This window comes from Cyprinus carpio, chromosome A1 (assembly GCF_018340385.1).
Source record: "Cyprinus carpio isolate SPL01 chromosome A1, ASM1834038v1, whole genome shotgun sequence".
NCBI lineage: Eukaryota > Metazoa > Chordata > Actinopteri > Cypriniformes > Cyprinidae > Cyprinus > Cyprinus carpio.
This window is the reverse complement of record NC_056572.1, coordinates 17,390,837-17,416,483: the sequence shown is the minus strand read 5'-3', so window position 1 is coordinate 17,416,483 and position 25,647 is coordinate 17,390,837. Positions and strand designations below refer to the sequence as shown.

General features: G+C 38.2%; 2 protein-coding genes and 1 non-coding gene across 3 annotated transcripts; 1 reads left to right on the top strand and 2 right to left on the bottom strand.

The window, feature by feature from the left end:
• Positions 1-4,583: 4,583 nt before the first annotated feature.
• On the bottom strand, positions 4,584-11,461 carry LOC109045480 (60S ribosomal protein L24). Its single transcript, XM_042754943.1, has 6 exons — positions 11,309-11,461; positions 11,108-11,183; positions 9,620-9,730; positions 6,364-6,500; positions 4,984-5,047; positions 4,584-4,716 (listed from the first exon to the last, which is right to left on the bottom strand). The coding sequence occupies exons 1-6, from the start codon at positions 11,311-11,313 to the stop codon at positions 4,636-4,638; spliced, it is 474 nt and encodes a 157-aa protein (XP_042610877.1). The 5' UTR covers positions 11,314-11,461; the 3' UTR covers positions 4,584-4,635.
• On the bottom strand, positions 4,786-4,920 carry LOC122146829. Its single transcript, XR_006161278.1, has one exon. It is a non-coding gene; the product is annotated as a small nucleolar RNA SNORA17 (small nucleolar RNA).
• On the top strand, positions 11,177-24,883 carry LOC109090496 (centrosomal protein of 97 kDa-like). The gene is given in 12 exon segments (XM_042754882.1): positions 11,177-11,352; positions 11,477-11,594; positions 12,142-12,287; positions 13,246-13,404; positions 13,512-13,613; positions 13,771-13,884; positions 17,192-17,358; positions 20,073-20,255; positions 20,322-20,446; positions 21,673-22,288; positions 22,489-22,564; positions 23,459-24,883. Coding segments are annotated over 11 exon segments (2,145 nt in total). The 5' UTR covers positions 11,177-11,352; positions 11,477-11,533; the 3' UTR covers positions 23,855-24,883.
• The last annotated feature ends 764 nt before the right edge of the window (positions 24,884-25,647 follow it).

Below are 25,647 nucleotides of genomic sequence, written 5' to 3'. Positions count from 1 at the left end.
GTCAGTGATGATTTGGGGTGCCATGTCATCTCCTGGTGTTGGTCCACTGTGTTTTCTGAGGTCCAAGGTCAACACAGCCGTATACCAGGAAGTTTTAGAGCACTTCATGCTTCCTGCTGCTGACCAACTTTATGGAGATGCAGATTTCATCCTCAACAAGACTTGGCACCTGCACACAGTGCCAAAGCTACCAGTACCTGGTTTAAGGACCATGGTATCCCTATTCTTAATTGGCCAGCAAACTCGCCTGACCTTAACCCCATAGAAAATCTATGGGGTATTGTGAAGAGGAAGATGCGATATGCCAGACCCAAGAATGCAGAAGAGCTGAAGGCCACTATCAGAGCAACCTGGGCTCTCATAACACCTGAGCAGTGCTACAGACTGATCGACTCCATGCCACGCCGCATTGCTGCAGTAATTCAGGCAAAAGCAGCCCCAACTAAATATTGAGTGCTGTACATGCTCATACTTTTCATGTTCATACTTTTCAGTTGGCCAAGATTTCAAAAAATCCTTTCTTTGTATTGGTCATAAGTAATATTCTAATTTTCTGAGATACTGAATTTGGGATTTTCCTTAGTTGTCAGTTATAATCATCAAAATTTGAAATAAACTTTTGAAATATATCAGTTTGTGTAATGAATGAATATAATATTCAAGTTTCACTTTTTGAATGGAATTAGTGAAATAAATCAACTTTTTGATGATATTCTAATTATATGTCCAGCACCTGTATGCTGATTTGCTGCTCAAGAAACCTTTTTTTTAATTATCAATATTTAAAACAGTTGAGTACATTTTTTTTTTCAGGATTCTTTGATGAAGATAAAGATCCAGAGATCAGTATTTATGTGAAATAAAAAGCTTTTGTAACTTTATACACTATACCTTTCAAAAACTTAGAGTCAGTATAATTTTTATTTTTTGGAAAGGAAATTATAGAAATTAATACTTTTATTTAGCAATGCTTAAAGTTGATCAAAAGTGATGATAAAGACATTTATAATGTTACAAAAGATTTCTATTTCAGATAAATGCTGTTCTTCTGAACTTTCTATTCATCAAAGAAACTTGAAAAAAATTATACTCAGCTTTTTTCAACATATTAATAATAATAATAATAATAATAATAATAATAATAATAAATGTTTTTTGAGCAGCAAATCAGAATATCAGAATTATTTCTGAAGGATCGTGTGACTGGAGTAACGATGTTAAAAATATAGCTTTGACTTTTTCTTCTGTTCCAGCCCCAATACTACAAAGAGTATATAATGAGGCCTTTCTTTCCGGGATGCTCCCAACAACCATGTCTGAGGCATCCATTTCATTGTTGCTAAAGAAAGATAAAGATCCATTGCTCTGCAGTAGTTAAAGGCCAATTTCTTTGTTAAATGTGGATTTTAAAATTTTATCTAAGATCCTCGCCCTTCACCTTCAGCAAGTGTTGCCTGCTGTTATTTCCCCTGACCAGACAGGCTTCATGGCTGGTAGACACTCTTTTTATAACACCAGAAGACTTTTTAATACCATCCTTTCTTTAAGTTCTGACACTGCAGAGGTTATATTGTCCCTCGATGTCGAGAAGGTAAAAGTATTTGTTTTTCATTTTAAATAAATTTGGTTTCAGCTCAAATTTTATAGCATGGATTCAGTTATTATATTCCTCCCCTGAAGCATCTGTATACACCAATGCAACACATTCTAAAACCTTTCCCCTTCGACGAGGCACTCCCCAAGGTTGCCCCCTTTCACCTCTATTATTTGCATTGGCTATAGAGCCATTAGCTATTTGGCTGCAAAGTGAGGAAAAGTTTGAAGGCATTTCTCGGTTTGGAACCTCTTATAAACTGTCTCTCTATGCAGATGACCTTCTTTTATATAACCCCACTTCATCATTGCCACCAATCCTCCAAATTTTTGATTAGTTTGGCAAATTTTTTCTGGTTACAAATTGAATCTACAAAAAAGTGAACTGTTTCCAATCAATTTAGCAGCTGGATCAATTTGATAGCTGGACTGCTGAGGACTGGGGCAAAGTCATATTCTCCGATGAAGCCCCTTTCCGATTGTTTGGGGCATCTGGAAAAAGGCTTGTCCGGAGAAGAAAAGGTTAGCGCTACCATCAGTCCTGTGTCATGCCAACAGTAAAGCATCCTGACACCATTCATGTGTGGGGTTGCTTCTCATCCAAGGGAGTGGGCTCACTCACAATTCTGCCCCAAAAACCCAGCCATGAATAAAGAATGGTACCAAAACACCCTCCAACAGCAACTTTTCCAACAACCCAACAACAGTTTGGTGAAGAAAAATGCATTTTCCAGCACGATGGAGCACCGTGCCATAAGGCAAAAGTGATAACTAAGTGGCTCGGGGACCAGAATGTTGAAATTTTGGGTCCATGGCCTGGAAACTCCCCAGATCTTAATCCCATTGAGAACTTGTGGTCAATCCTCAAGAGGCGGGTGGACAAACAAAAACCTACTAATTCTGACAAACTCCAAGAAGTTATTATGAAAGAATGGGTTGCTATCAGACAGGATTTGGCCCAGAAGTTGATTGAGAGCATGTCCAGTCAAATTGCAGAGGTCCTGAAAAAGAAGGGCCATATGTCGATAAAAGCCTTTGAAATGTATGAAGTGCTTGTAATTATATTTCAGTACATCACAGAAACAACTGAAACAAAGATCTAAAAGCAGTTTAGCAGCAAACTGTTTGAAAACTAATATTTATGTAATTCTCAAAACTTTTGGCCACGACTGTATATAGCTTTGAAATCACAATAAATTACATTTTAAAATATATTCACATAGAAAACAGTTTTAATTTTAAATAAATTTTTAAGTTTAAATAGCCTAGTAAAAATATTTCAAAATCTTACTGTTTTGCTGTACTTTGGATCAAATAAATGCAGGCTTGGTGAACAGAAGAGACTTCTTTAAAAAGCATTAAAGGGGTCATCTGATGCGATTTCAATTTTACCTTTCTCTTTGAAGTGTTACAAGCTCTTGGTGCATAAAGAAGATCTGTAAAGTTGTTAAGACTAAAGTCTTTATAAATATTCTTTATTCATCCACACCCCCCTAAAACGGCTGGTTCTTTCTAGCACGCACATATATATGTAATTATGTGTGTGGGTTGCATAACACCGCCCAGATGTTCACACAAAGAAAGAAGGCGTACCTTTTATTCTTGTTGTATTATTGTTGTTGCCGCCGCCATGTCGTATAGACGATGTGTGTTTCACTGTGAAAGCGAAACTACTTTGTTTGGCCTTCCAAAAGAGGGCGATATCCGCTTCGTCATGCCTGGAGCTGATCCGTGCTGGTCGCTGAGGAAATACATCAACTTTGCACCGTGGACGAAGCGGAGTCCAGCCCGGGGTCGTCACATGTGGTTGCTGCAAGCTCCATCGAATCCACCGGCCGCGCCATTCTCAAGCCCCCCCCAGCCCTTGCTCACGTAAACCGGCCTCAGCTCACTTTAGGCCACGGTGTGTGACGCTGTTTAATTGATAAAGCTTAACTACTTTGTTTTTGCCTTCCAAAAGAGGACACAACTAGAAATCATGTTTATATCACGTTTTTAATGGTTTTTTTATGTTTATATCTTGTCACTCCGGCCGGACAGGGCATCACAATATGTAAAGGGCTGTAACCACTGTCACATGCTTAATGCATTCAGCCAATCACAACGCACTTGATAGCTGGCCAATCACAGCACATCCCGCTTTTCAGAACGATGAGCTTTGTAAAAATCGACGTTTCAGAAGATGGAGCATAGAGGAAAAACAACAATGTACAGTATGTGGAAAATAATGTTTTTAGCAGCATCATATGACCCCTTAAAAAAAATTAAGATCTTTAAAGACCTTTTATGACCTTCACTTGACATTTCAGCCTTTAAACATTTTTTAGGAAAAGGGGAGAGTCAAAAGTATTATTATATTAATTTAAACAATCAGGCTATTATTAACCAGTTATTATATTAAATGACTTAATTATTAAGTATCCCCTTGAACTTGGTAAAAAGATAATCTGTTAACTATCTTGACTGAAAAATGCTGTTTTCATAGTCAGTTTTTAATTTATTATTTGCTAATGTTAGTGAATGTTTACATTAGAGTGCACGTCCTACTACACTGAAATTAATACAGGAGCGGCTGCTAGCAACCTCTCCTGGTTGGAGGTAGTATTAACATCATTAACTAAAAGCTATCTTTACGTGACTTACATTTAAAATATTTAAAATTGATCATCCGAGTGTAAAACGATCCAGCCCGTATACGGCAGTTTCGGTTTTGTCATTTAAAAAAAAAAAAAACACGCACAGAAACATTCTCTTGTTAACAGACCTGTTTTTGACAAAGTAAAAAAGGGTGTTTTACATGAAAACTGAGTAAATTTTAACCAAATTATGTAACTGACATTTCATGAAGACTCATGATTCAAGTTGAATCATACCAACTTGTGGAAAATGGGAATCCGATGTCCCCTTTAAATCAGCAAACACAGTGATTTTAGGTGAACAATGTCACGGTTTATCACTGAACATTAATGAAATCAATGCTTCCAGAACTCTCAAGGTTGATAGTGAAACTTTTATTAATACACAAAACACCAAAACATGAATTTAGCGCTTGCCACCAACACGAGGAGCGCTGACCTTCATGGGCTTGGCAATTTTCTGTTTGGATGCAGCTTTAACAGGGGCCTAAAAACAACACAAACATGTTACTGACTATATGAAAGACATTCAAACACTATATTTGGTTTGCAATCACATGTAGGACTATAAATGACACTGAGCACCCATTATTAAAAGGGTACTAGGTGTAGACTTAGTCCTTCTACTCTATGCCACCTTATGACACAGAAGAGACAGAATCAGTCACACTGCAACGCCTCAAGGGGCAAAGAACAATCACACCTAGCTCATAGACTTATGGTTTTGAGATTTTGTACAAAACTCTCATCTTACCTTGGCGCTCTGGGTGGGTTGTTTCTTAGTTGCCTGCTTCGCTTTCTTGGCCTCCTTTGCAGCTCTGAAAGATCAGTTCAAAAATACAGTTAGAAAGGAAATGTTCAGTTTTTGTTGCACAATGTGTTAACCAGTTACAACCCTATTTAAGACTGAAATTATGACTGGGTAATAATACGATAACCATAATTATCGTGATATAATTTTCCACAATAAAAGGATATGAAGAGTTTGATAAATGTTCGATATAATGTTTACACGGCAAAAGCTGAACGAAACAGCATGACTTTTTCATTTGTGGTGCGAGCTCACTACAGAATTTGTTTAATCGGTCACACGAGCATTAAGCAGCGCTGTGAGATCCAGTGTGAAGTGCTTGAATTCAGCAATGAACACAAATGACAAATGATTAAAACTAGTTTAAAGCCAAACAGGAGAAACACTGTGTGCAACGAGACAGCTTTTCAATCTACAAATCGCCATCATTTACCATGGATTTACTGTAGTACCACTCAATGCACCATGGTATTGTGGCAGAAATTTGGGATATTCACACTGAATTTTATTAAAGGAGTAATGGTATATAATTGTAGTATGTATTTGTGTTATAGCATGTGTGCATTTATACTGAATGTTTTTAGAATACTGTTATTCATACAAATAGGCTACCTAAAAAAAAGTTATATTTTTACCATTGTATTGAGGTGCTAAGTGGTTTTAACTATGTTTATCATGATTTAAAATGTATGTTACTATGGGAGACCGATGCTTAAAAAAAAATAAAAAATAAAAACTTGAATACATTTAGAATAAATTTAACCATATAATATGGAGATTGCTAAAATTTTTTTTTAGAGATGTTACTGATTTTGATAATGAACAAAAATTTACCTCTGCATTCTAACTCAAACTACTATCAAATGTTCATTTCTAAGAGACAAAAAGTGATATTATTATTAATATTATCAGGCAACCCAAACCTGTTTCTTGATTTGAAACAATATCACTCATTGGAACTAGAGCTCCACACGGGCCTCAAATTTAGGCCCAAGCCCAGCCCTGGCCCGAGACGCTCAGGCCGTAGCCCGGCCCATGTCCTACAGCTTATCAGAATTACCAGCCCGAGCCCCCCCTTCTCCCCATAAGGCTTATCTACAGCCAAAAACCCTAACACTTTAGTGACTTATACATGACCCCACTATGACATCTTAAGAGTGTTACAAAATCAACTTGAAAATAAAATACTACATTTGAATTTTTTTTAAAGTGAATTAAAAGCATTAACGTCATTGTACCGAAAATGTTTAAGAAGATAAATTATACACTGGAAGTCCAGGGTCCTCAAAGAAAGGAAGGGCACAGAAAAATTGAGGTGATCACCTGATGGCCTGCTCCCTCTGTGCTTTACGCACTTCAGGCTTCTGGTTCCTCTTGGCCAGAATCTCAGCCAGTGAGGCACCAGTGATGGCCCGCTGGAATTTCACTGCACGACGGGAGCGTTTCTTAGCCACCTCTTCCTAAAGGAGCAAAAAGACATTCAAAAAATTTTTATTCAATTTAATGCGATTTATGAGTGATGTAAATGACTGCTGCACTTGTGAAAGTGTACATGTTAACAGAGGAAAAGAAAGAGCAGAGAGCCCCTCTCTGTCTGTCTACAAACTAAGCACTCTTTCGTTTCCCTCCCTCGGCCATATTAATAAAAATCAACTAACATGATGGTTAAAGGTCGGAAGACTGAATCCTTGCTTCAAGTAGTGCATTCGGAGAATGTTTTTTCCTGAATTACCACTGGGTGTGAATAACGCTACGTTCCACACATGCAGCTGACATAAACCACTTTCAAAAAATAAAATCCTATCCAGTAATTAAGTGTTTTCAGTGTTGACAAATATTTTCAAATGTCCGATTCACGACCTAATGACTCCTGAACTGATTAATTTTAATGAATGGTTAAAAACCCCCTGATCCATTCAACACTGAACTCATGAGACATCACTGTCTGAATCGGCGTATAACAAATCATTTACTCAGAAAACCTCAGAAATGAGACTGTGTTAACATATCAAGACTGGTAAGTTAGATTTAGCCTTAATAAACCACAGTATTTTCATGTTATTTATATGACAATGTGTAGTAAAATACCTATACAATAATTTCATTTAGACTGGAGTGAGGTGAAACTAGTCCAATGCACAAAGCAAGTTGCTGTTAGCTAGATTGTATTTTTATGCAATTGTATATGGTAGAGAATTAGACTATTAGTTTAATTTTTTCAATGCTAAATTTTTGATACTCTAATATTTATATAATTATATACCAAAATAATTATCAGGATAAGATAAATTACATTCTTACAAAGCTATGAAGGCCATTGGAAAAAAAGAAAATCACAGTGAGCAAGAAAGGATGACTGTGAAAGCGTAATTTAGAAGAGGTTGGTAAAATTTAACAGTTCTAAGCTAGTCTGATCAAAAAAAAAACAAAAAAAAACAACCAAGGGTAAATGATTAGGGCCGTCAAAATGACTGAAAAACTAAATTAAAATTTTCTACTTAAATATTATCAAAATTCAAATTATATTCGCAGGCGGCGTACACTCTTCTGTGTCTGCCGCACAGCACCGATGCACTGTTTTCATTCAAACCAAAACATAAATACACATAAAAAACATATCCTTGTGGCGCGTCTGACACAGAAGAGCGTAAGCCGCCTGCGTACTGCTCAGATTTGTCAAAATGGCACTACGCTGATTTGGAGAGACACAGAAGAGAGGAATTGTTGAATAAAGTCGTTATTTTTTTTTTTTTTGTGTACAAAAAGTATTCTCGTCGCTTCATAACGTTACGGTTGAATCACTGATGGCTGATGGACTATTCTGACGATGATTTTCATACTTTCCAGGACCTTGACACTGTTATTTATTTGGCAGTCTATGGGACAGTCTTGTGTTCCGAAGATGAGCGAAGCTTTTACGGGTTTGGAACGACATGGGGGTAAGTGATTAATGACAAAATTTTCATTTTGCGGTGGAGTAACCCTTTAATACAAAGGACCGAAAACCAATCAGAGAGAGTAGGCTACTTTCTTAATTTAAAAACATGATACAGTGGGATGGCGAAACACTGCCATAAAGTCTTGAGACATGTTTTTTAAAAGTTGAACTTACATTAATTTTACATGGCTTTCTAAACATGCAGCCCTATAAACGATGACAACTTTTTCTTTATTCTTTGTTAATGGTGACGTTGACATGTAAAATGGTTGTAAGCACTTTGTTTTATCAACAAGTGATTGTTCTTTTATTTAATAAGTTAAAAAAAAAGTCTCTTTGTATTTATTTAAAATATATTGTCAGTATTGGGCTCGAAGATCACGTGGGTAGGTTACTTTTTACTGTGTGTGGATGACCGTCAGCCACCACCGAAGACCATTTTTGACCCAGGAAAAACCCTGAAGCATAATTTCCAGTCACTCACTCAACATGCATTACACACAAAACATCTGTGGCTGCACTTCAAAAGCTGAAAAACCAATGTCTTCAAAGTTAAGGAATCAAGTCATGTCCCAATTCATTTTCAGTCAAATATCAGTTTGAAATGCCTTCATCTAGGAAGTTATTGAGGGCTCATAGATCTTTCCTGCATTGCCTATTATGTCCCACAAACCTGCACATGTGGTTGGTGGAAAGAATAAAAATTACATCTGAATGAGTGGCTGAAAGTTGTCAATTGATCTGAGAATCACCACTGTATTCATTAATTATTTACCTGTTTGTCTCTAAGCTCTAAAATTGTATCATTAGACCATAGATTGTATAAAAACATGGACGTACAGTCCATGACGTCACCCATAGTTTTCTGAAGAGTGTTTTTGAAGCTCAGACTGGGCGGAGCGGGCCATCGCCATCTTGGCAGGGTGAAGATTGCTGAAGGCACGCCCACCTAGTGCAACGGCAGTGTCAGCAGCGGCAATCCACCTGTCACTCAAGTGGCCACGCCCTTAATTATGCAGAACTTTAAGGCTTAATATAATTTAAACGGACGAACTATAAAAAAAAAAAAATTCACCCCCCTTAGTTGTCATGAAGGGAAAAATTAGATATATAGACCAAAATAATTTTTTGTACCAGGCTGTAAACATGTTTTATTCTGCTGTAAAGTTGGGCAATTTAACATGGGGAGTCTAAGCAGTAGCCCCTCACTGCAGAACACAAGATCCAGGGGGCGTGGTTGGATCCACATCTAGGGGGTGGAGATTGGTAGGTTTAGGGGTGGAGACGGGTGGGTTTAGGGATCGGGGGTTGGAGACGGGTAGGCTTAGGTATATGTAAGGTGGGAGGAGTTGGATCTGGATCCAACCACACCCCTTGGATCTTGTGTTCTGCAGTGAGGACCAGCTCCAGTCTATGGGATTGACTCCCTTTTGGAGCCAGCCTCTAGCGGCCAGTCGATGAATTGCAGTTTTAAGTCACTTCCTTTTTGGCTTCACAAGAAAGAGCGGGAGGTTGCTGCTTGCATTCGACACAAGGTACCATTATACAGAAAAACACTGTCAGTAACTGAACACTTCTGACAGGATGCAGCCTGTGTCTCTATTCTGAAGGGTTAGAGAAGTGTGTATTAGTCAAACTCACAGACTGGCCCTTCTTGTGTTTACGCCGGTACAGAACGGTCCAGTTGATCTGTCTGGGGTTCCTCTTGGACAGGAAAGCAGACTCACATTTAGCATTCAGGAACTGGAAAACCTGCAGAAGAAGAGGATTAACATGAAGTAATAACATTAATCCACTAATAAAACCACACTGATGTTAGATTTCAGTTCATACAGACAAATATCATCTCAGACTATAACACAAAGTAAAGACATGTTTCTTACAGCATTATAACCCCCAAGGTTTTGGTTTCAAACATGAGCTTAAGCCAAACACACAGGGTTCACAATCACTATCCAAGCATTTACTCAGGGGTGCATTTCCCAAAACCATAGTTGCTAACCTGTTGGTTGGCAATGGGAAATTGCATTGCAACCAACAAAGCTGCTAACTTAGTTAGCAACTATGGTTTTGGGAAACGCACCCCTGGTTAGGACGGTAATTAGCCAACAGGCCAGCACTAAATTGAAAGTGATGTGATGTGTAGCCAAGTATGGTGTTCCATACTCTGAATTTGTGCTCTGCATTTAACCCATCCAAGTACATACACACAGCATTGAGTAGTGAACAAACACCTGGAGAAGTGGCCAGCCATTTTTGTTCTGGCTCCCGGGGAGCTGTTGAGGGTTTGGTGCCATTGCTCAGTCATGGTATTGATAGTTTTCACGTGACGTCTCACACACTCATAGGAACGCCCACCTGGAGGGCAAAATGCAGCTTGCTCCACTGACCGCCAGTTATTTATTACATAGTTTGCATTAAGTAGTAAAATGCAGATATTAAAAGGTGAAATTCAGTAAACACTTTATTGATGATGTAAGTTTGTACAGGCAAGCATATGAACCCAGAATATAAACACAATGTGCAAAGTTTCACGTTAAGTGGTTTACCATAGAACACCATTAGAAGGAAAACACTGGACCATTAAGCGGATTGCGTTCATATTCCGACCTCATCTGCTTGCCTATGTAAACTATGCATCATTAATATAGTGATTACTGAATTAGATCTTTTTAAATATATTAAGGCACTTTAAGTGTTTTTACAACGTTTGTAGCACCGTTTAATGATTAAAATATTGCCGCGGGTGATTAATATGGATTGCAAATAGCCAAAACTTGCATTTTGTTCACATACCTTTGTTTTATTCTTTTGAGGGGTGATCTAAATATCTGCGGCTGTGAAACAGATGGGAAAGTGATAGGCTTGTGCTGCGGTTCTATGGATGTTTTGCCCTCCAGGTCTTCGAGCCGGTCACGTGACTGAACGCTATCAATTGAAGGTGGAAGCGGGTGCAGTACATTCACTCCCTCCCCTAACCATTTGGCCACGACTGCCCCCATAAATAACCTAACTGAAGATGTTATATATATATATATATAATGTTCACATCACAACATGCTAGGAACCATACATCGCTCGACACGGAATAAAACGCAACCGTACAATCAAATACACCTATAGTTTTACCTTTCCGTCGATCCTGGCGTACCGCCGGCCATGGCCGGGATAAATTTTATATCCACTAAAACTGCACAGCTCGACCCTACACATCAAAAATAAGAGTCATTATATATACAACATATTTATTATTAACACATTAACACTTTTACAAGTGCTTTCCCCAGATAACTTTTACGATGTTTATGGATGAACAGAGACTACACTCACTTCATGGCGGCGTTTGAGCTAGGGAAGAGGAAAAGGAATTGTGGGTAAGCAGTTTATAAACAAGCTTGTTTTCCAAATGCAAACTATTTTTTCTAGCTAAACATAGATTTGATATAGCAATATAACCAGTGTTCTTAAAAAAATATCTAAAATTATTATTATTTCCAGATTATTTTATCCAATCAAATAGACGATCGGTGCCTGGCGGTGACACAAGCGGGAAGTATGGCGGCGACTGACGGAGCGATCATCGCTGATCCGTTGCTCCAGATGTCAAATTACGAAGGTATGCTAAATAAAACCGATTATTCCAAACGATTGATTTGATGGATATCTTACAATGCAGTATTTCAATTGCAGACAGACACCATGTTGCCGTTGTGTTTGCGGAATATCCTTTTTAACATGCAGCGTGTAACGTTAGAGCTCGTGACGAACTTGACATCTGATCTGTTTTTGTCATAATGTGCAGAAATCTACTGTTATATCACTGATTAGCTGACATGATTTAATTTACATATCTGCTGTTTGTAAGACATGATCGGTTAGTATGGGGTTTATTCGTACTGGAATCTGTGGATGCGCGTTATTCTGTCTGTCAAGATAAGATCATATCTAACGTTAAGTTAGTCGACAACAGCAGATTTGAGTTAATACACAGAAGCGAATTACCCTGTCTCTTTAATAAGTATAACTGATATTAATAAACCTCTGTCCATTTTATTTGACTCTTCTTTTGGCTTTGGAATAATTATTTTACATTTAAAGTGCAAATACCTTTTGTTCATGTACGTTAGCGCATTTGTGTTTTGTCATTTGCTGTTATTATTCAGGTCCAGGTTTATTAGACCTTTCCAATCAGAGTCTCCACAAACTGGATCCGAAGTTTTTCAGTCATGGGGAGTCACACACTCTTATTCTGGACCAAAACCACATTATTAAGCTGGAGCACCTGGAGCATAATCAAGTTCTTCAGCAGGTATGTTGGATTCACACCTACAACCACACCACAACTTACACCTATCATTAAGGCCCCGATATACTTCAAACAAAGTTCGTTTTCGTTCTTTGTTTGGGGGGAAAAAGAAGTTCGAAAAGGCTGAGCGATAGTATACTGTTTCTGAACTCTCCAACCCTGCTCCTGGAGAGCTACTGTCCTGCAGATTTCAGTTCCAACCCCAATCAAACACACCTGAACCAGCTGATCAAGGTGTTCAGGGCTACTTGATAATTACAGACAGGTGTGTTGGAGAAGGGTTGGAACTGAAGTCTGCAGGATGGTAGCTCTCCAGGAGCAGGGTTGGAGATCCCTGTTGTAGATTTATGTAAATGTGTCGCGACGCTCGCGCATATGCCCTAAACACAACAACGATGAAGTGTAGGCAATCTAGGTGTGAGACGAGCACCAATGTTCAGAATATTATATTATATAATGATTGGCAGCAGTTCAGAGTCAACATCAGCTTCGTTGCAATTTCTTTCTAGGAATTAAATGCTTTCTCTAAATCTTTAAAGTCTCCCTGCGAGCGATTGTACAGGTGCGGATATATTAGTGCCAGCTCAGCTATTCGACACTCCAGTGTATCATGTTGCTAGTGACTAGGAGATGTAGCTCTCTTGCCTGACCTCTGTTGAATGAGAAATGATCCGTGAAAAAAAAATGCACATCAAAGAAGGTGGAGTTCAAAACACACCCACCGATTGCCTAACCGCCATGGACCAATGGAAGCTCAAAGGTATTTAGGAGCCAAAACAAACTCCCCCAGATAGTTCGCTTTGGTCAGCTGTTTCGAACTGCCAAAAGAAACTTTGTTTCGGCCTGATTTTGTTTAAAATGAAGTCATATCAGTTCGTTCTTCGATTTCGTTTGAAGTATATCGGGGCCTTTAGTATAAATGTTTTCTGTGAAGTGTCTGTAACCTACTGTCTGTTAACAGCTGTCTGCGGCCTGCAACCGTCTAGTACGCATGATGGGTGTCTCAAAGCTGATTCATTTACGAACTCTGAATCTCTCAAACAACAGTATCGGATATATTGAGGGACTGAAGGACCTGGTTCATCTGGAATGGCTCAATCTAGCTGGAAACAACATAAAGGTGTTTTTCACAGTACATGCATTTACCATGTATTTAACTTAAAATGAGGCTGAAAATGTTTCCTGGCCTCATCTGAATCAGTGTCACATTTGTCTGTGTTTGTCCAGGTCATTGAGCAGCTCAACAATTGTGTTTCCCTTCAACATCTTGATATGTCAGATAATAATATTTCTCACATAGGAGACCTCACAAAGCTCTCAGCGTTAAAGGTATTTGCCATTTGTCTTGAAAGACAAATCATTTGTAAGTCTCTCATAATGTGTTAAGGGTTATAATTTATAAGATTGCTGACCCAACATACAGAAAAAACTCTGTAATTCTGTAAATTCTGTAACTGATATTTAAGACCTGTCTCACCCTTTTCAGTCTCTTCTTCTGCATGGAAACATCATCACGACTCTACGTACTGTTCCTGCCCACCTGCCAGCGAATCTAACTGTCCTGTCGCTAGCAGAGAATGAGATCAGAGACCTGACTGAGGTAAAGTGCAACAGAAAGACAATGGAAACAATTTAATAACAATTGTACTAGCAACACAAACCTCAGAAAACTTGTTTTTGTTATTGTATTGTTTTAAGTCTTTTCTGCTATGTATTAATTATTATCATGTCAGTCAATTATACAAGTTAGTCACCGTAAAATCAAAATTGACAGTTCTTAGTTTTTTTATGGAATATTGTCTGTGCACATAAATTTTTTTACATTTATGTGCCCTCGTAAAATTTAATCAAAATAACTTCCCACTTGCATCTCTTCTCTTCTCTGATGACGTGCGCTGGCGCATGTGCGGGACAAGCTGTTACTCACATGACATCAATGTTCCCTCTATTTTTTTTTTCTTGCTGAGCAAAACTTTTCTCCACTGAGCGGCCATTTCGGGCAACTGAGCAAAAACATTCATCTTTAAACTCTGTACAGCTCACACACAAAAGAGTGTGTAGCTTTTAACTTTAATGTGCTATATTTGATTTGACCCTTGATGTAACTAAATTATGTACATTTTAGGTTACCTGAGAAAACATTTTTTACAGTATAATACACTGCCTTTCAAAAGTTTAGGATCAGTAAAGTTTTTTTAGAAAAGTTTCTTATGCTCCTCAAGGCTTTAGCCTATCTATTTGATAAAAAATACTGAATATTATTTAAAAAAAAAAAAATTGTGAAATATTATTACAATTTAAAATAAACGTTTAATATACTTTAAAATATAATTAATTCCTGTGATGCAAAGCTGAATTTTCAGCATCATTACTCCAGTCTTCAGTGTCACATGATACTTCAGATATCATTCTAATATGCTGATTTATAATCAATGTTGGAAACAGTTGTCCTGCTTAATATTTTTTGGGACCTGTGAAATTTTTGACAAAAAGTTAAAAAGAACAGTGTTTCATCAAAACAGAGGTTTTGTGTTAGAATATACACTATTCAAAAGTTTGGGGTCAGACATTTTTTACTATTTTTTTTTTTTAAAGAAACTTAAAAAAAATTCAAAGAAACTTTATTCAGCAAGGATGTGTTAAATGGACAAAATTGATAGTAAAGACTTATATTGTTAAAAAAGATTTATATTTTGTATAAATGCTGTTCTTTTTTAACTTTTTATTAATCAAAGAATCAAAGAAAAAAGTAACAGGTTCAAAACAATATTAAGCTGCACAACTATTTCAACACTGATAGTAAATCAGCATATTAGAATGATTTCTGAAGGATCATGTGTCACTGAAGACAGGAGAAATGATGCTGAAAATTCAGCTTTGCTTCACAGAAGTAAATTATATTTTAAAGTATAGGTATTGAAATAGGAAACCAATATTAGAAATTGCCATTAATTCACAATAACACTGGTTTTTTTTTTTTAAATAAATACATCCTAGATGAGCAAGAGACTCCATTAAAAACAAGGTAAATTATTTATTAGGTATATAATATAGATCTAACATAATAAAATATTAAAACAAACTATTTAAACTGATAGAATATATATAGTATATATATAATATATATATATATATATATATATATTATATATATATATATATATATTAAAAAAGTGAACGTGCATTCTTCTGTAGCTGTCTAAACATCACTATGAAGTAGTTTGCACAATACACCTGTGTGTGACTGTTGCTAAATTTTGTTACTGTTCTATGCCCATCCTCCACTATTTCCAGCACTTAATCAAGCTACTCTTCTTTAATAAAGATTACACGTCATTTCATTTGCGTTGGCTCTTGTGTTGAGTGCACCGCAACAATTGAAGTATTCGGTTTCTACAGTGAGTCAATTGGAGCACATCATTCTCTTTCTATGAAACCTGTAAACCGGATTCACCCGTTCTAACTCTATAGCGACATCAACTCTATAGCGATTTGCCCAAGCATTGCGATTCTTTCAATGCTATCTCACGACCAATTCATACGTATTTTACGAGGTGGCTAATTTGTACGACCTCACTCATACGATTTTATACGATTTGTCTAAACCCCAGTGTCGGTTAGGTTTAGGGGCAGGGTTAGGTGTAGGTCATTTGTACAATTTCATATGAATTCTGCAACTCGTAAAATACGTACTATTTGGCAAAAATCGTATGAATTTGTACGAGTGTGGTCGTACGAATTCATACGAATTAGCCACCTCGTTAAATATGTACGAATTGCCATGAGATCGAGCAGGATTCTTTCGCTTTTACTGGAATTCAATCAAAAGGCTTTCCCGACTCATTTTTTTGCATGTGCGCGGCACATTATTTCTTCTGCGCGGCCGCAGAGGGAGGGAACATTGCATGACATTGCAGCAATTGGCAAATGACAACAATCCAAATAAATTCCCTATTGGACAAATTCAACTCCCACCCTACATTTTTTTTTTTTCTTGTTCAAGAAGCCTTTTTACTTGGATATATATAAGAATATGGAAGAAATGATGATCACAACTTCCATTTCATGTCTCATTTATTTAATGTGAATTTTTAGTGCACTAAAAAGTATTTAAAAATGTTCACGATTAATCATGACCATTTGTGTAAATCCACACATAAATTATTTTCACGAGCATCAGAGCAATTTATGGTACCACCTTTATATTTCTGAAGTACAGTACTACCATGTTTTCTTCAGATTCAGCTGCTACTTGCAGGAAGAACAGGATGAGTAAGAGGAATAGACAAGCAGTTAGGATTTTTTTATTTGGCCTGACTAAAAATGATCAGTTATTTTAGGAAAATATTTTTATATGTACCAGAAAATATATATTTTATTTAATTCAGAAATATTGTTAGAAAAAAGTTCACAGGACAGCCATACATTTATAAATGGATATTTGCTGGAAAACAGTGCCATATGAAGAAAAACATTATGGATAACCCTCACATTAATGGATACTATGAGTGCAGTTTAAACAAAACCTAGATTACATTATGTGATGTATTTCATTTAGAATAATTCTCAATATCAATGTTCAGTACATCGCATAGTACCAGATGTTTAAGTTTGCATGGCATACACCGGATTAATAAATGCAAGGTTCAGTGACAAACAGTAGAGCAAGTAAAAGTTATGTCAACTAGCCTGAACATCTCACTTGGGTGTGGGCCTGTTGTTAAGCCCTGAAGAGTGATCACACAGAATGCGTTCTGATTTTAACACAACGTCTGAAAAATATGTCAAACGTGGCACAAGAGATGCTAAAAAACAATGAATGGCCAAAAGTCTGCATCTACACAGACTACCATTTTGTTTTGTAGATGTTAGTGTTTATTTGTTTTCTTTGTGCATCTCATTTCCAGGTGTCATATTTAGCTCCATTGCACAACCTAGAGCAGCTGTCCATCATGAGTAACCCATGTGTCATGGCCACACCATCTCTGCCCGGCTGTGATTATCGCCCATATGTGGTGAGCTGGTGTCTCAGTTTGAAGGTGCTGGATGGATTTGTGGTTTCACAAAAGGAGGGGTAAGTTAGGTGTCTTTTTTGGTACAAGAATTACAGTCTGTGTTTAAATCTGTGTTTACTGTTGTGCTACAAATCATTTTGCACAGACTATCACATCATTTTGCATTTGACAGTACTTTAATAAATGCATTCTTTTAATCTTACAGGGTTAGCATTAGCCGTTTACTGGTCTCAAACTTTTTCAGGTAGTGGACCACATCAGCAATACAACAAAAAATTGTGGACTATCTAATATCCTGGTTCTGAGGGATTTCACCAACCTCTAAACAATTATCTAGCATTTCAAGTAGTGTACAAATTATACTCGGTTTCGGTCGCTAATGTTTATTCAACCCCATTTTCACCAACCCTTAATTTTCCAAGACTGTCCAGTGCTTCCCATAAATTTATTTATTTGTGGCAACCCACCACAATATCAAAACTGACTGCCATAGGTGGAGCGTGTGTAAGGCCCTGGCCACGGGGTCTTGGGGCAAGAATGAACTAAATTGGACAAAAATGCCCCTGCACAAACAAATTAAATCTATTACGTCTGTTGCTAACGAAGTGTTAATTATTAGAAAGTGTTAATTTTAGGCGCTTTTACAGTGTTGCGCATTATAACCAATCACACACGATTCTGTTGAGCTTGGGAATGCAGTAGCCAATCAGAGGTGTTTTACATGAGTCATTGCTGAAACTCATCAGCTTCGTTTAGTGGCTCCCCATCCTGGTCCTGGAGAACCCCTAAACACTGGATGCTTTTGGTGTCTCTTTTAATCTGACACACACATTTGAGGTCGTGGAGTCTTCACTAATGAGCTGATGAGTTGAATCAGCTGTGTTCAGTGGGAAGTCGTGGCCTAATGGTTAGAGAGTCGGACTCCCAATCGAAGGGTTGTGAGTTCGAGTCTCGGGCCGGCAGGAATTGTGGGTGGGGGGAGTGCATGTACAGTTCTCTCTCCACCTTCAATACCATGACTTAGGTGCCCTTGAGCAAGGCATCGAACCCCCAACTGCTCCCCGGCGCCGCAGCATAAAATGGCTGCCCACTGCTCCGGGTGTGTGTTCAAAGTTGTGTGTGTGTTTGTTTTCTTTTTTTTTTTTGTGTTCTGATGGGTTAAATGCAGAGCACGAATTCTGAGTATGGGTCACCTTACTTGGCTGAATGTCACGTCACTTTCACTTTCACTTTCTTTTCAAATAGGGAGACATGTGTTTACATGGGATCAACGTGATCCGATCAAGCAGATCTGATCATCAGTCAATCAGAACACCGCGCATTTACACTTGGCAACATCAACTGACTTTTCCTTTTGGATAATTGATCGGATCTGTCTTTCCCGCGCAATATTTAAATAAGTCTGCAGAGAATGGCCCGGTGCAAAGTCAACCTGAAGTGTTGAGTTTTCGTTTGAAAAGCATTTTCAGTCGTGGGACGTTATACAAATCAAAGAGAAGTGTAGGAGTCTCATTAATGCTCCACATGAGTGTTCTCCGTCTTTTTTTCTGACAGTTCGCGAGAGAGAGGGCGGCGTTTTGCGTGATGTCGTCCCCACAGCTTTCTAAACCGTAGATTAGCACAGATGGATGAGCTCGACACATGTGCAGTACCACGGGGTGCGCGGCTGTCCGTGAACCCTCTTGATGACTAAAATAACGTAATGCCGAAGGTGCGCGGACGGCCTTTATGCGATCGACAACCGGCCGTTTTTTGCCATATTGCAACTCTCTGTTCTGGACTTGCACAAACTGCGTTGCAATGCAATCATTTTCCAAAATGTAATTTATGTGAAAATATGAAGTCTGTTAACGCCCGTTAACATAGGCCAGAGACACTGAAGACGGACGCACTGAGAAAAATACTGTAGCAGGCAGTAATCACAATAAATACAAAATCACTCCCATTTAACATAAAAAGACAGGTTTATGATGTTTGTATTTAATAGATTTGGCTGCTTTTAGCCTTACCCTGGAGTTGGTTCACCCTCCGCCTATACTGACTGCTACAAATAGATTTTCCAAAAGGCTTTGACTTCGTTGAATAAACATGAGCACTGCATGTTTAAAAATGAAAGTGTGGTGCAGGTGTTTTTATATGAAAGCATCTTTGAAAGAAACACTTAATATCATTTAAAGTTAAATAAACTATTATGGTTTGGTTCTAAAGATTTCTCATGCATGCCCACCTAATCAGAAATTGGGAAACGAGTTAACTAACCTCCAGAGGCTACACATAAAGGAAACCATTTGTGTCGTCTCACTTTCTACAACTGCTTATAAGTGCAAGTGTAGACAGAGGGAACTGTGAAGGCCCATGTTATGTATCAGTTGTGTGTTCAAGTAGTTGCATTTGCTTACAATTGCCACAGTTAGTACATAGTTATAGGCATCTAAAGATTTACATGCTCTCAGTTTCTATTTACTATACACTCTGTGATCTGGTAGGTGTGTCAGGCCACTCCTGTCAGATCGTCCATCCATTGAGTGAGTGTGTACGAGTTGGCAAATCTGGCTCCTTCCGTTAAAGTTAACATTTTCAATTAACATTCATGGTCCCGGACAGTGAGTGACATTACATATTCAGATAAAATAGAATTTTCTGTGCCGCCACACATGTGTGTACATCTGTGGGCAACACTGACCACCGCTTGAAAACAACTGATTTATGTGATATGTAACCTTGAGAAAGCAGCTGAATTACTACTAATGACAACACTCTGCAATGTCTCTAGACTAAAAGGAGAATGGCTCTACAGTCAAGGTAAAGGTCGAATGTTTCGCCCCGGACAGCACGCACAGCTGGTCCAATATTTGGCATCCACGTGTCCCCTGACAGCCACAACTGCCTTGGAGTCAGCAGAGGATGCTAAACTTGAGCGAATCCTCTAGATTTTAAATCTGTCAAACAAACAAAGGTTTCATACAAAAGAAAATCTTTATTGGTGGGGATGTACTGATTGTTGGTGTGTGTGTGTCTACAGACAGCATCAGAAACAGCTGCAGCAAACACATCACTGCTTCTCGAGTCCGTCTCGTCCCACACATCTAGACGTGCAGCAGAGGCGCATCCACAAGAACAAAGACGGGGATGTCATCACTCAGGCAGGTCAGATGACAGACTCAAGGAGGAATTTACTAAACCCTTTGTCAGCACAAATATCTGTATCTCTTTCAACAGCAAACTGCAGTCCAGTTTAGTGGGTGCAGTGCTGACATGGCACCATGTCTCCAATGTTTAAATGATGTCACAGATTCCTTTCTGTAGACATTTTTCCACATACAAAATGATTCCATTTATATATTTGCATCTATGTAATTACGGTGCACATTGGCATCAGTGATATTTTATGGGCAAACTTGCATCATTGATGATACTGGAGAGATATGATATAAGAGCAAAAGCCTTCTCTTGGTTAAGAAGTAACCTTGATGACAGCTATCAATTTGTACAAATAAGTAATGTTAAATTGGATTTAATGAAAGTCATTTGTGGTATTTCCACAAGGTTTGGGACTAGGCCACAAATTATTTGTACTGTGTATATATATATATATATATGATATTTTTAAAGTATTACAAATTGTTCTGTTTGCTGATGACACATTTATATTGTTTAGGGAAAAATTTGGAACAGCTTCTGAATACAGTGGAAATCGAACAATTCATTTTAAAAGAGTGTATGAAAATAGATTTCTGGGTGTTATAGTTGATCATAAATTATGGTGGAGACCACATATAAATAATGTAAAAACAAAAATGTCTAAATCTATTGCAGTATTAAACTCAAAACATTTTTTTTAATCAAACCTCATTATATATATTGTACTGTTCATTCATAGTTCCATACGTTACTTACTGTGTGGGGTCATACATAAAAAGCCTACTTAAATCCAATATACATTTAAGAAGACAGCACTAAGGACTGTAAGACAGGTTGACTGTTGCAAACCAACAAGTATATTATTATTTTTTAATTAAATGCTTTAAAAGTTGTTGATTTAGTTGATTTTTACACTGCACAGATAATGTGTAAGTGATGCTTATTAGATAAATATTAGATAAATATGTAAAAGATTGTAGGCATAATAAGCAAAGGCTTCAGCCTACAACTTTTTTTTCTCGTCTTTTTTTGTCATTATGTATATTTATTAATTTAATTTAAAAAGAATGTTTGTGAGGACTGAAAAAAAAATTGTTGTTGTTGAATGTACATAATTTTTTTTAGTGAATCAGGCACTAATTCATCTTTAATGTGTGATTTAACCAATTCAACCTCTTGTGTTTTTCGTGTCATTTTCTCCTGTAGTGATTCATTGTCTATTATGATTATAGATGTGGATCCAGGAATTCAGGTAAACACGTGGATGGGCTCTGCGTCTTCACCCGTGGTTGCTCCTGCCCGGCCTCCACCTGCTGCTGAAGACATGATGACTCTAGAGGATGTGCACACTGATGAGGAGAAGCTTCATGGTAGTCTGCTGTCCTCGGAGTCTGCTTTTCTGCCCTTTAACACTGCTGTTCATCCTGCTTCAGCTCCTGACAGCGGTGAAGAGGAGTTTGATGATTCTCTGGCTCCTCCCACATCCACTCAGTACCACCCATCCAAGGAGGAGTCAGTAGATAAAGCTGTCCTCACTCTGACATATGTGGACCACACTGACAGAACTGCCTGCTCCGACATTAACGGGCAGCAGCATGCATTAAATGGTGATGCTGTGTTACAGAACAGTACTGTGGAGGATTCAAAGTGGAATGGGATGCAGAAAGCTGCTGTGCTGCAGCGTGAAGTAAAACAATGTGAACCACATGATGCAGCTGTAAGGATTCAGTCTTGGTGGAGGGGACACTGGACGCGGTACTGCCACCCACAAGCCAGAGAAGTGCGTGCTGAGATCCGCTTGCGTAGGATGCAGGATCACATTGTCCACTTGACCGTAGAACTGGAAAGGTGAAAAACTTTACTTCAACACATCATATGTTTGCCCATCAGGTTATAAGGTGTAAAGGAAGGAAAGTGATGCAGTTTTATCATAATGGTCCTGATTCATTCTGGTACATTTTCTGATTAGTTCAAACACTAAAACAACTTCAACAATAATGTAAGCTTAAACAGTGTGAAGTATTTTGCTGTAACTATATGTTTTGCAGGGTGCGCAAGCAACAAGAAGAAGACCGACTACAGAAACGTGTGCAAGAAGAAGCTGTGAAGTTTCTGTGGAAGCAGGTCAGTATGAAGATGACCAAGAGATGTGGTCATGATGACTAAAGCCCTATTCGCACGGGACTAGTATTATCTAGGGACCTTGTGTGATTTTGAAATTACCCTCCCACATCTGAATTTCATGTGGTGCATTTCACACGGGAAATTTACTGACTTATCTCCCGGATACCCGGATGTCAAGGCTTTGAGAGTCCAGTTCTATGGTTCAGATGGATAAAAAAAAAAAAAATTATAATAATAATATAGTTTCTTGCACTGTGTCATTTACATTTCACGGGGTTAAAATAATATCTCAAGCTTTATGCTTGATTTATTTGTAACACATTAACCTCAAAACCTTTTCAGCTTTCTCTTTCTGCAAATTGTGCGCCTTTTTATCCATCTTTTGCGAAGAATGGAGCTGCGTTGGAGTGTTTGATAGTATTTTGGGTCCTGTCATATCGCTACACCATACAATTTGCAGAAAGAGAAAGCTAAAAAGGTTTTGAGGTTAATGTATTACAGCACAGCAGAAATGGACTCCGTGCGGGAAACAATTGCTGCATGACTGCTGCAGATGCACTGCTCCCGGAACGCACTGCCGGACCGCAACCGCGTGCAGTGTGAACCCATTAACATGGGTACGGAAAACAATATGCACCACAGGCGGAGTGTGTGAACCTGAAGTTATGTCTGAATGCCCAGTCTGTTCTGTTCTCGGTGTGCTGCATTCTGATTGGTTTGGATCGCATACTGCAGGAGGTCGGGCCGCAGAAAATCGTGCTATAAAGCGATTTAGAAATCGCACACGCTCAAATCATGAATTTATGACTATTTCAATTAATCGCACAGCCCTACTGTGAATCCTCAAAATTTACTATTTTCACTTTTGCTCTCTGTGCTCTCTTTGTCAAACAGCTTCAGGTCGTGCTGGAATGGCAATCGTCTGTTAACGAGCAGCTCAATGTGGCAAAGAGTACTGCCTTAGATCCCAGCATTCCTGCAGCAACTCCTATCCACACTGAGATCTCCATCCCTGAGTCTGGTTTTCATTCTGGAGAGCGCCAGGCAGCACTGGACAACAGCCTGAGCAGCACGGCCACGACCGGATCTCCAGAAACAGTGCGCTCTCTTCGGCCTCTGACGGCAGCCACGGGGGACAGTCAAGATGGCAGTCTGTTAGAGCAGTATCTCTCATCTGTGCAGCGACAGGACGAGGAGGAGGAAGAGGATAAAGGAATGGGTGACAGAACAGGAACACCTCAAGATCCATCTGATCTCTCTCCTCTTGGTAAAGACAAGCGCTTGTCCTGACCTGAGTCTGACAGGCTAAAAGGAAGTAGAGAAGGTCTCATTGCATGCATAATGTTTAGGCATCACAGAACTCTCTGTCAGACTGATGTGCCCCAGCCTTCCTTGAAGATCGTACTCTAACTTTTTTCACTGGCCTTCAATAGACATGCAGATACATAGCCTTTGATCTTCATACTACACATATGTTGTCAGCAGTCAGACAATTCAGTAGTGACTTTTTTTTTTTTTTTTTTTTTTTTTTACACGGTTGGGAAATCAGTATACAGCTTTCTGTTAAGAGTCGTTGAAGTACTTTACATATTTACATACCCAGAGTGCCGAGGTCTTTCAGTGAACTTACAAGTAGACTTGTTTTCTTTTAAATGTAGAACCTGGACAACACAACCAGAAGTAGCCTTGAACTGTAGATAAGTATGCAGGTATGTGAAATAAATGTGAATTGATTTGATAGTCTGCTGCAGTTTCAACCATTTGAAAGCTGAATAGCCTTTATTGTAAATATTTGTGTGTGCATCTGGATATTTACAGTATGTGCTGCAACAAGTGGTCAGTGTGTGGCATGTTAATTTATTTCACTTTTTTTCTGTTATATATATTTTAAAAATCATTTTTGTAAATAAAGTTTTACTTTCACCATTATGGTAATTTCCATCAGTACTTTAGCACACAGTTGAAAGACGTATTTATTTGTTCTGCACCAAAATGTAATTTGTTTTGATTACATTTTAATTGTTCACTTTAGAAGTAATTTTAAAAAGTATGAAATGCTAACTTCGTATTACTGTGTGGACTATAACAATATTTATACCTTCATGTCTTGCAGCTACTGGATCTCTAACTCTGTGAAGTTACATCAGAGCCTGTAGCAAATTAATGAGTAATGAGCAAGAGCATGAGATAAGTGCATCTCTGAAGGTTTTAAAGATGCAGTCCAAGGGAGATTCCGTAGAATTAGCTTAGAAAGTTGAAAAAGCGCCAATGCAAGACTTGGTTCAGTTGTATTGTCAGTTTTACAGTATACAGGTTTTTTTTTTTTTTTTTTTTTTTTAAAGTAAGACAAATTGAATGTAAGACATGCAAAATGTGCACAGTAGACCAGGATTATGAACCACTGCTCTTACTAACACTAGTACCACTAGATGGAGCTCATTATCCAAGACTAGAAGGTATTATACCAAAAAAAAAAAAAAAAACACGGTCTCAAAACATCACAAGTCTTTACCAGTAACATACAAAATAAGTACAATACAATAAGATAACAAAAATAAATGGGAGGTGTACAGCAGAGACCCTCAGATTTCTTTCCTACACTCAATACCCATGACACACACTTGTGAAAAACCAAACATGTTAAACACATCACTCCATGTGGACGCAGTACAGGGTATCATGGCAAACCTCTCCCACCTAAAATCCACACACAAAAACAAAATATAACAGACAGACCAAGATGAGTTCCAGACAAAACTAAAACAAGAGCAGAGCAGCCCAGTCATTACTTGATGTTTGTTAGGCTTCAGTTAAGATCACTGGAAACCCCTGGATGTGCAATCAAACCTGCTGGACACTGAACAAAAGTTACACATAAAAACCTTGTTAAAAACAAACTATAAACTCCTCATACCTACCAAGAAATCAGTACAATACTGCAATTCAGTATTACAGCTACTTGCAGGCCCATATCTAAAAACAAACAAGGCAATAAGCCTCTATTTAACAGGCAAAAAGGCATTTTTAAAACAGGGACCAACCTGAAAACTCACTGGCATACAGCCAGCACACGACAGACTGGA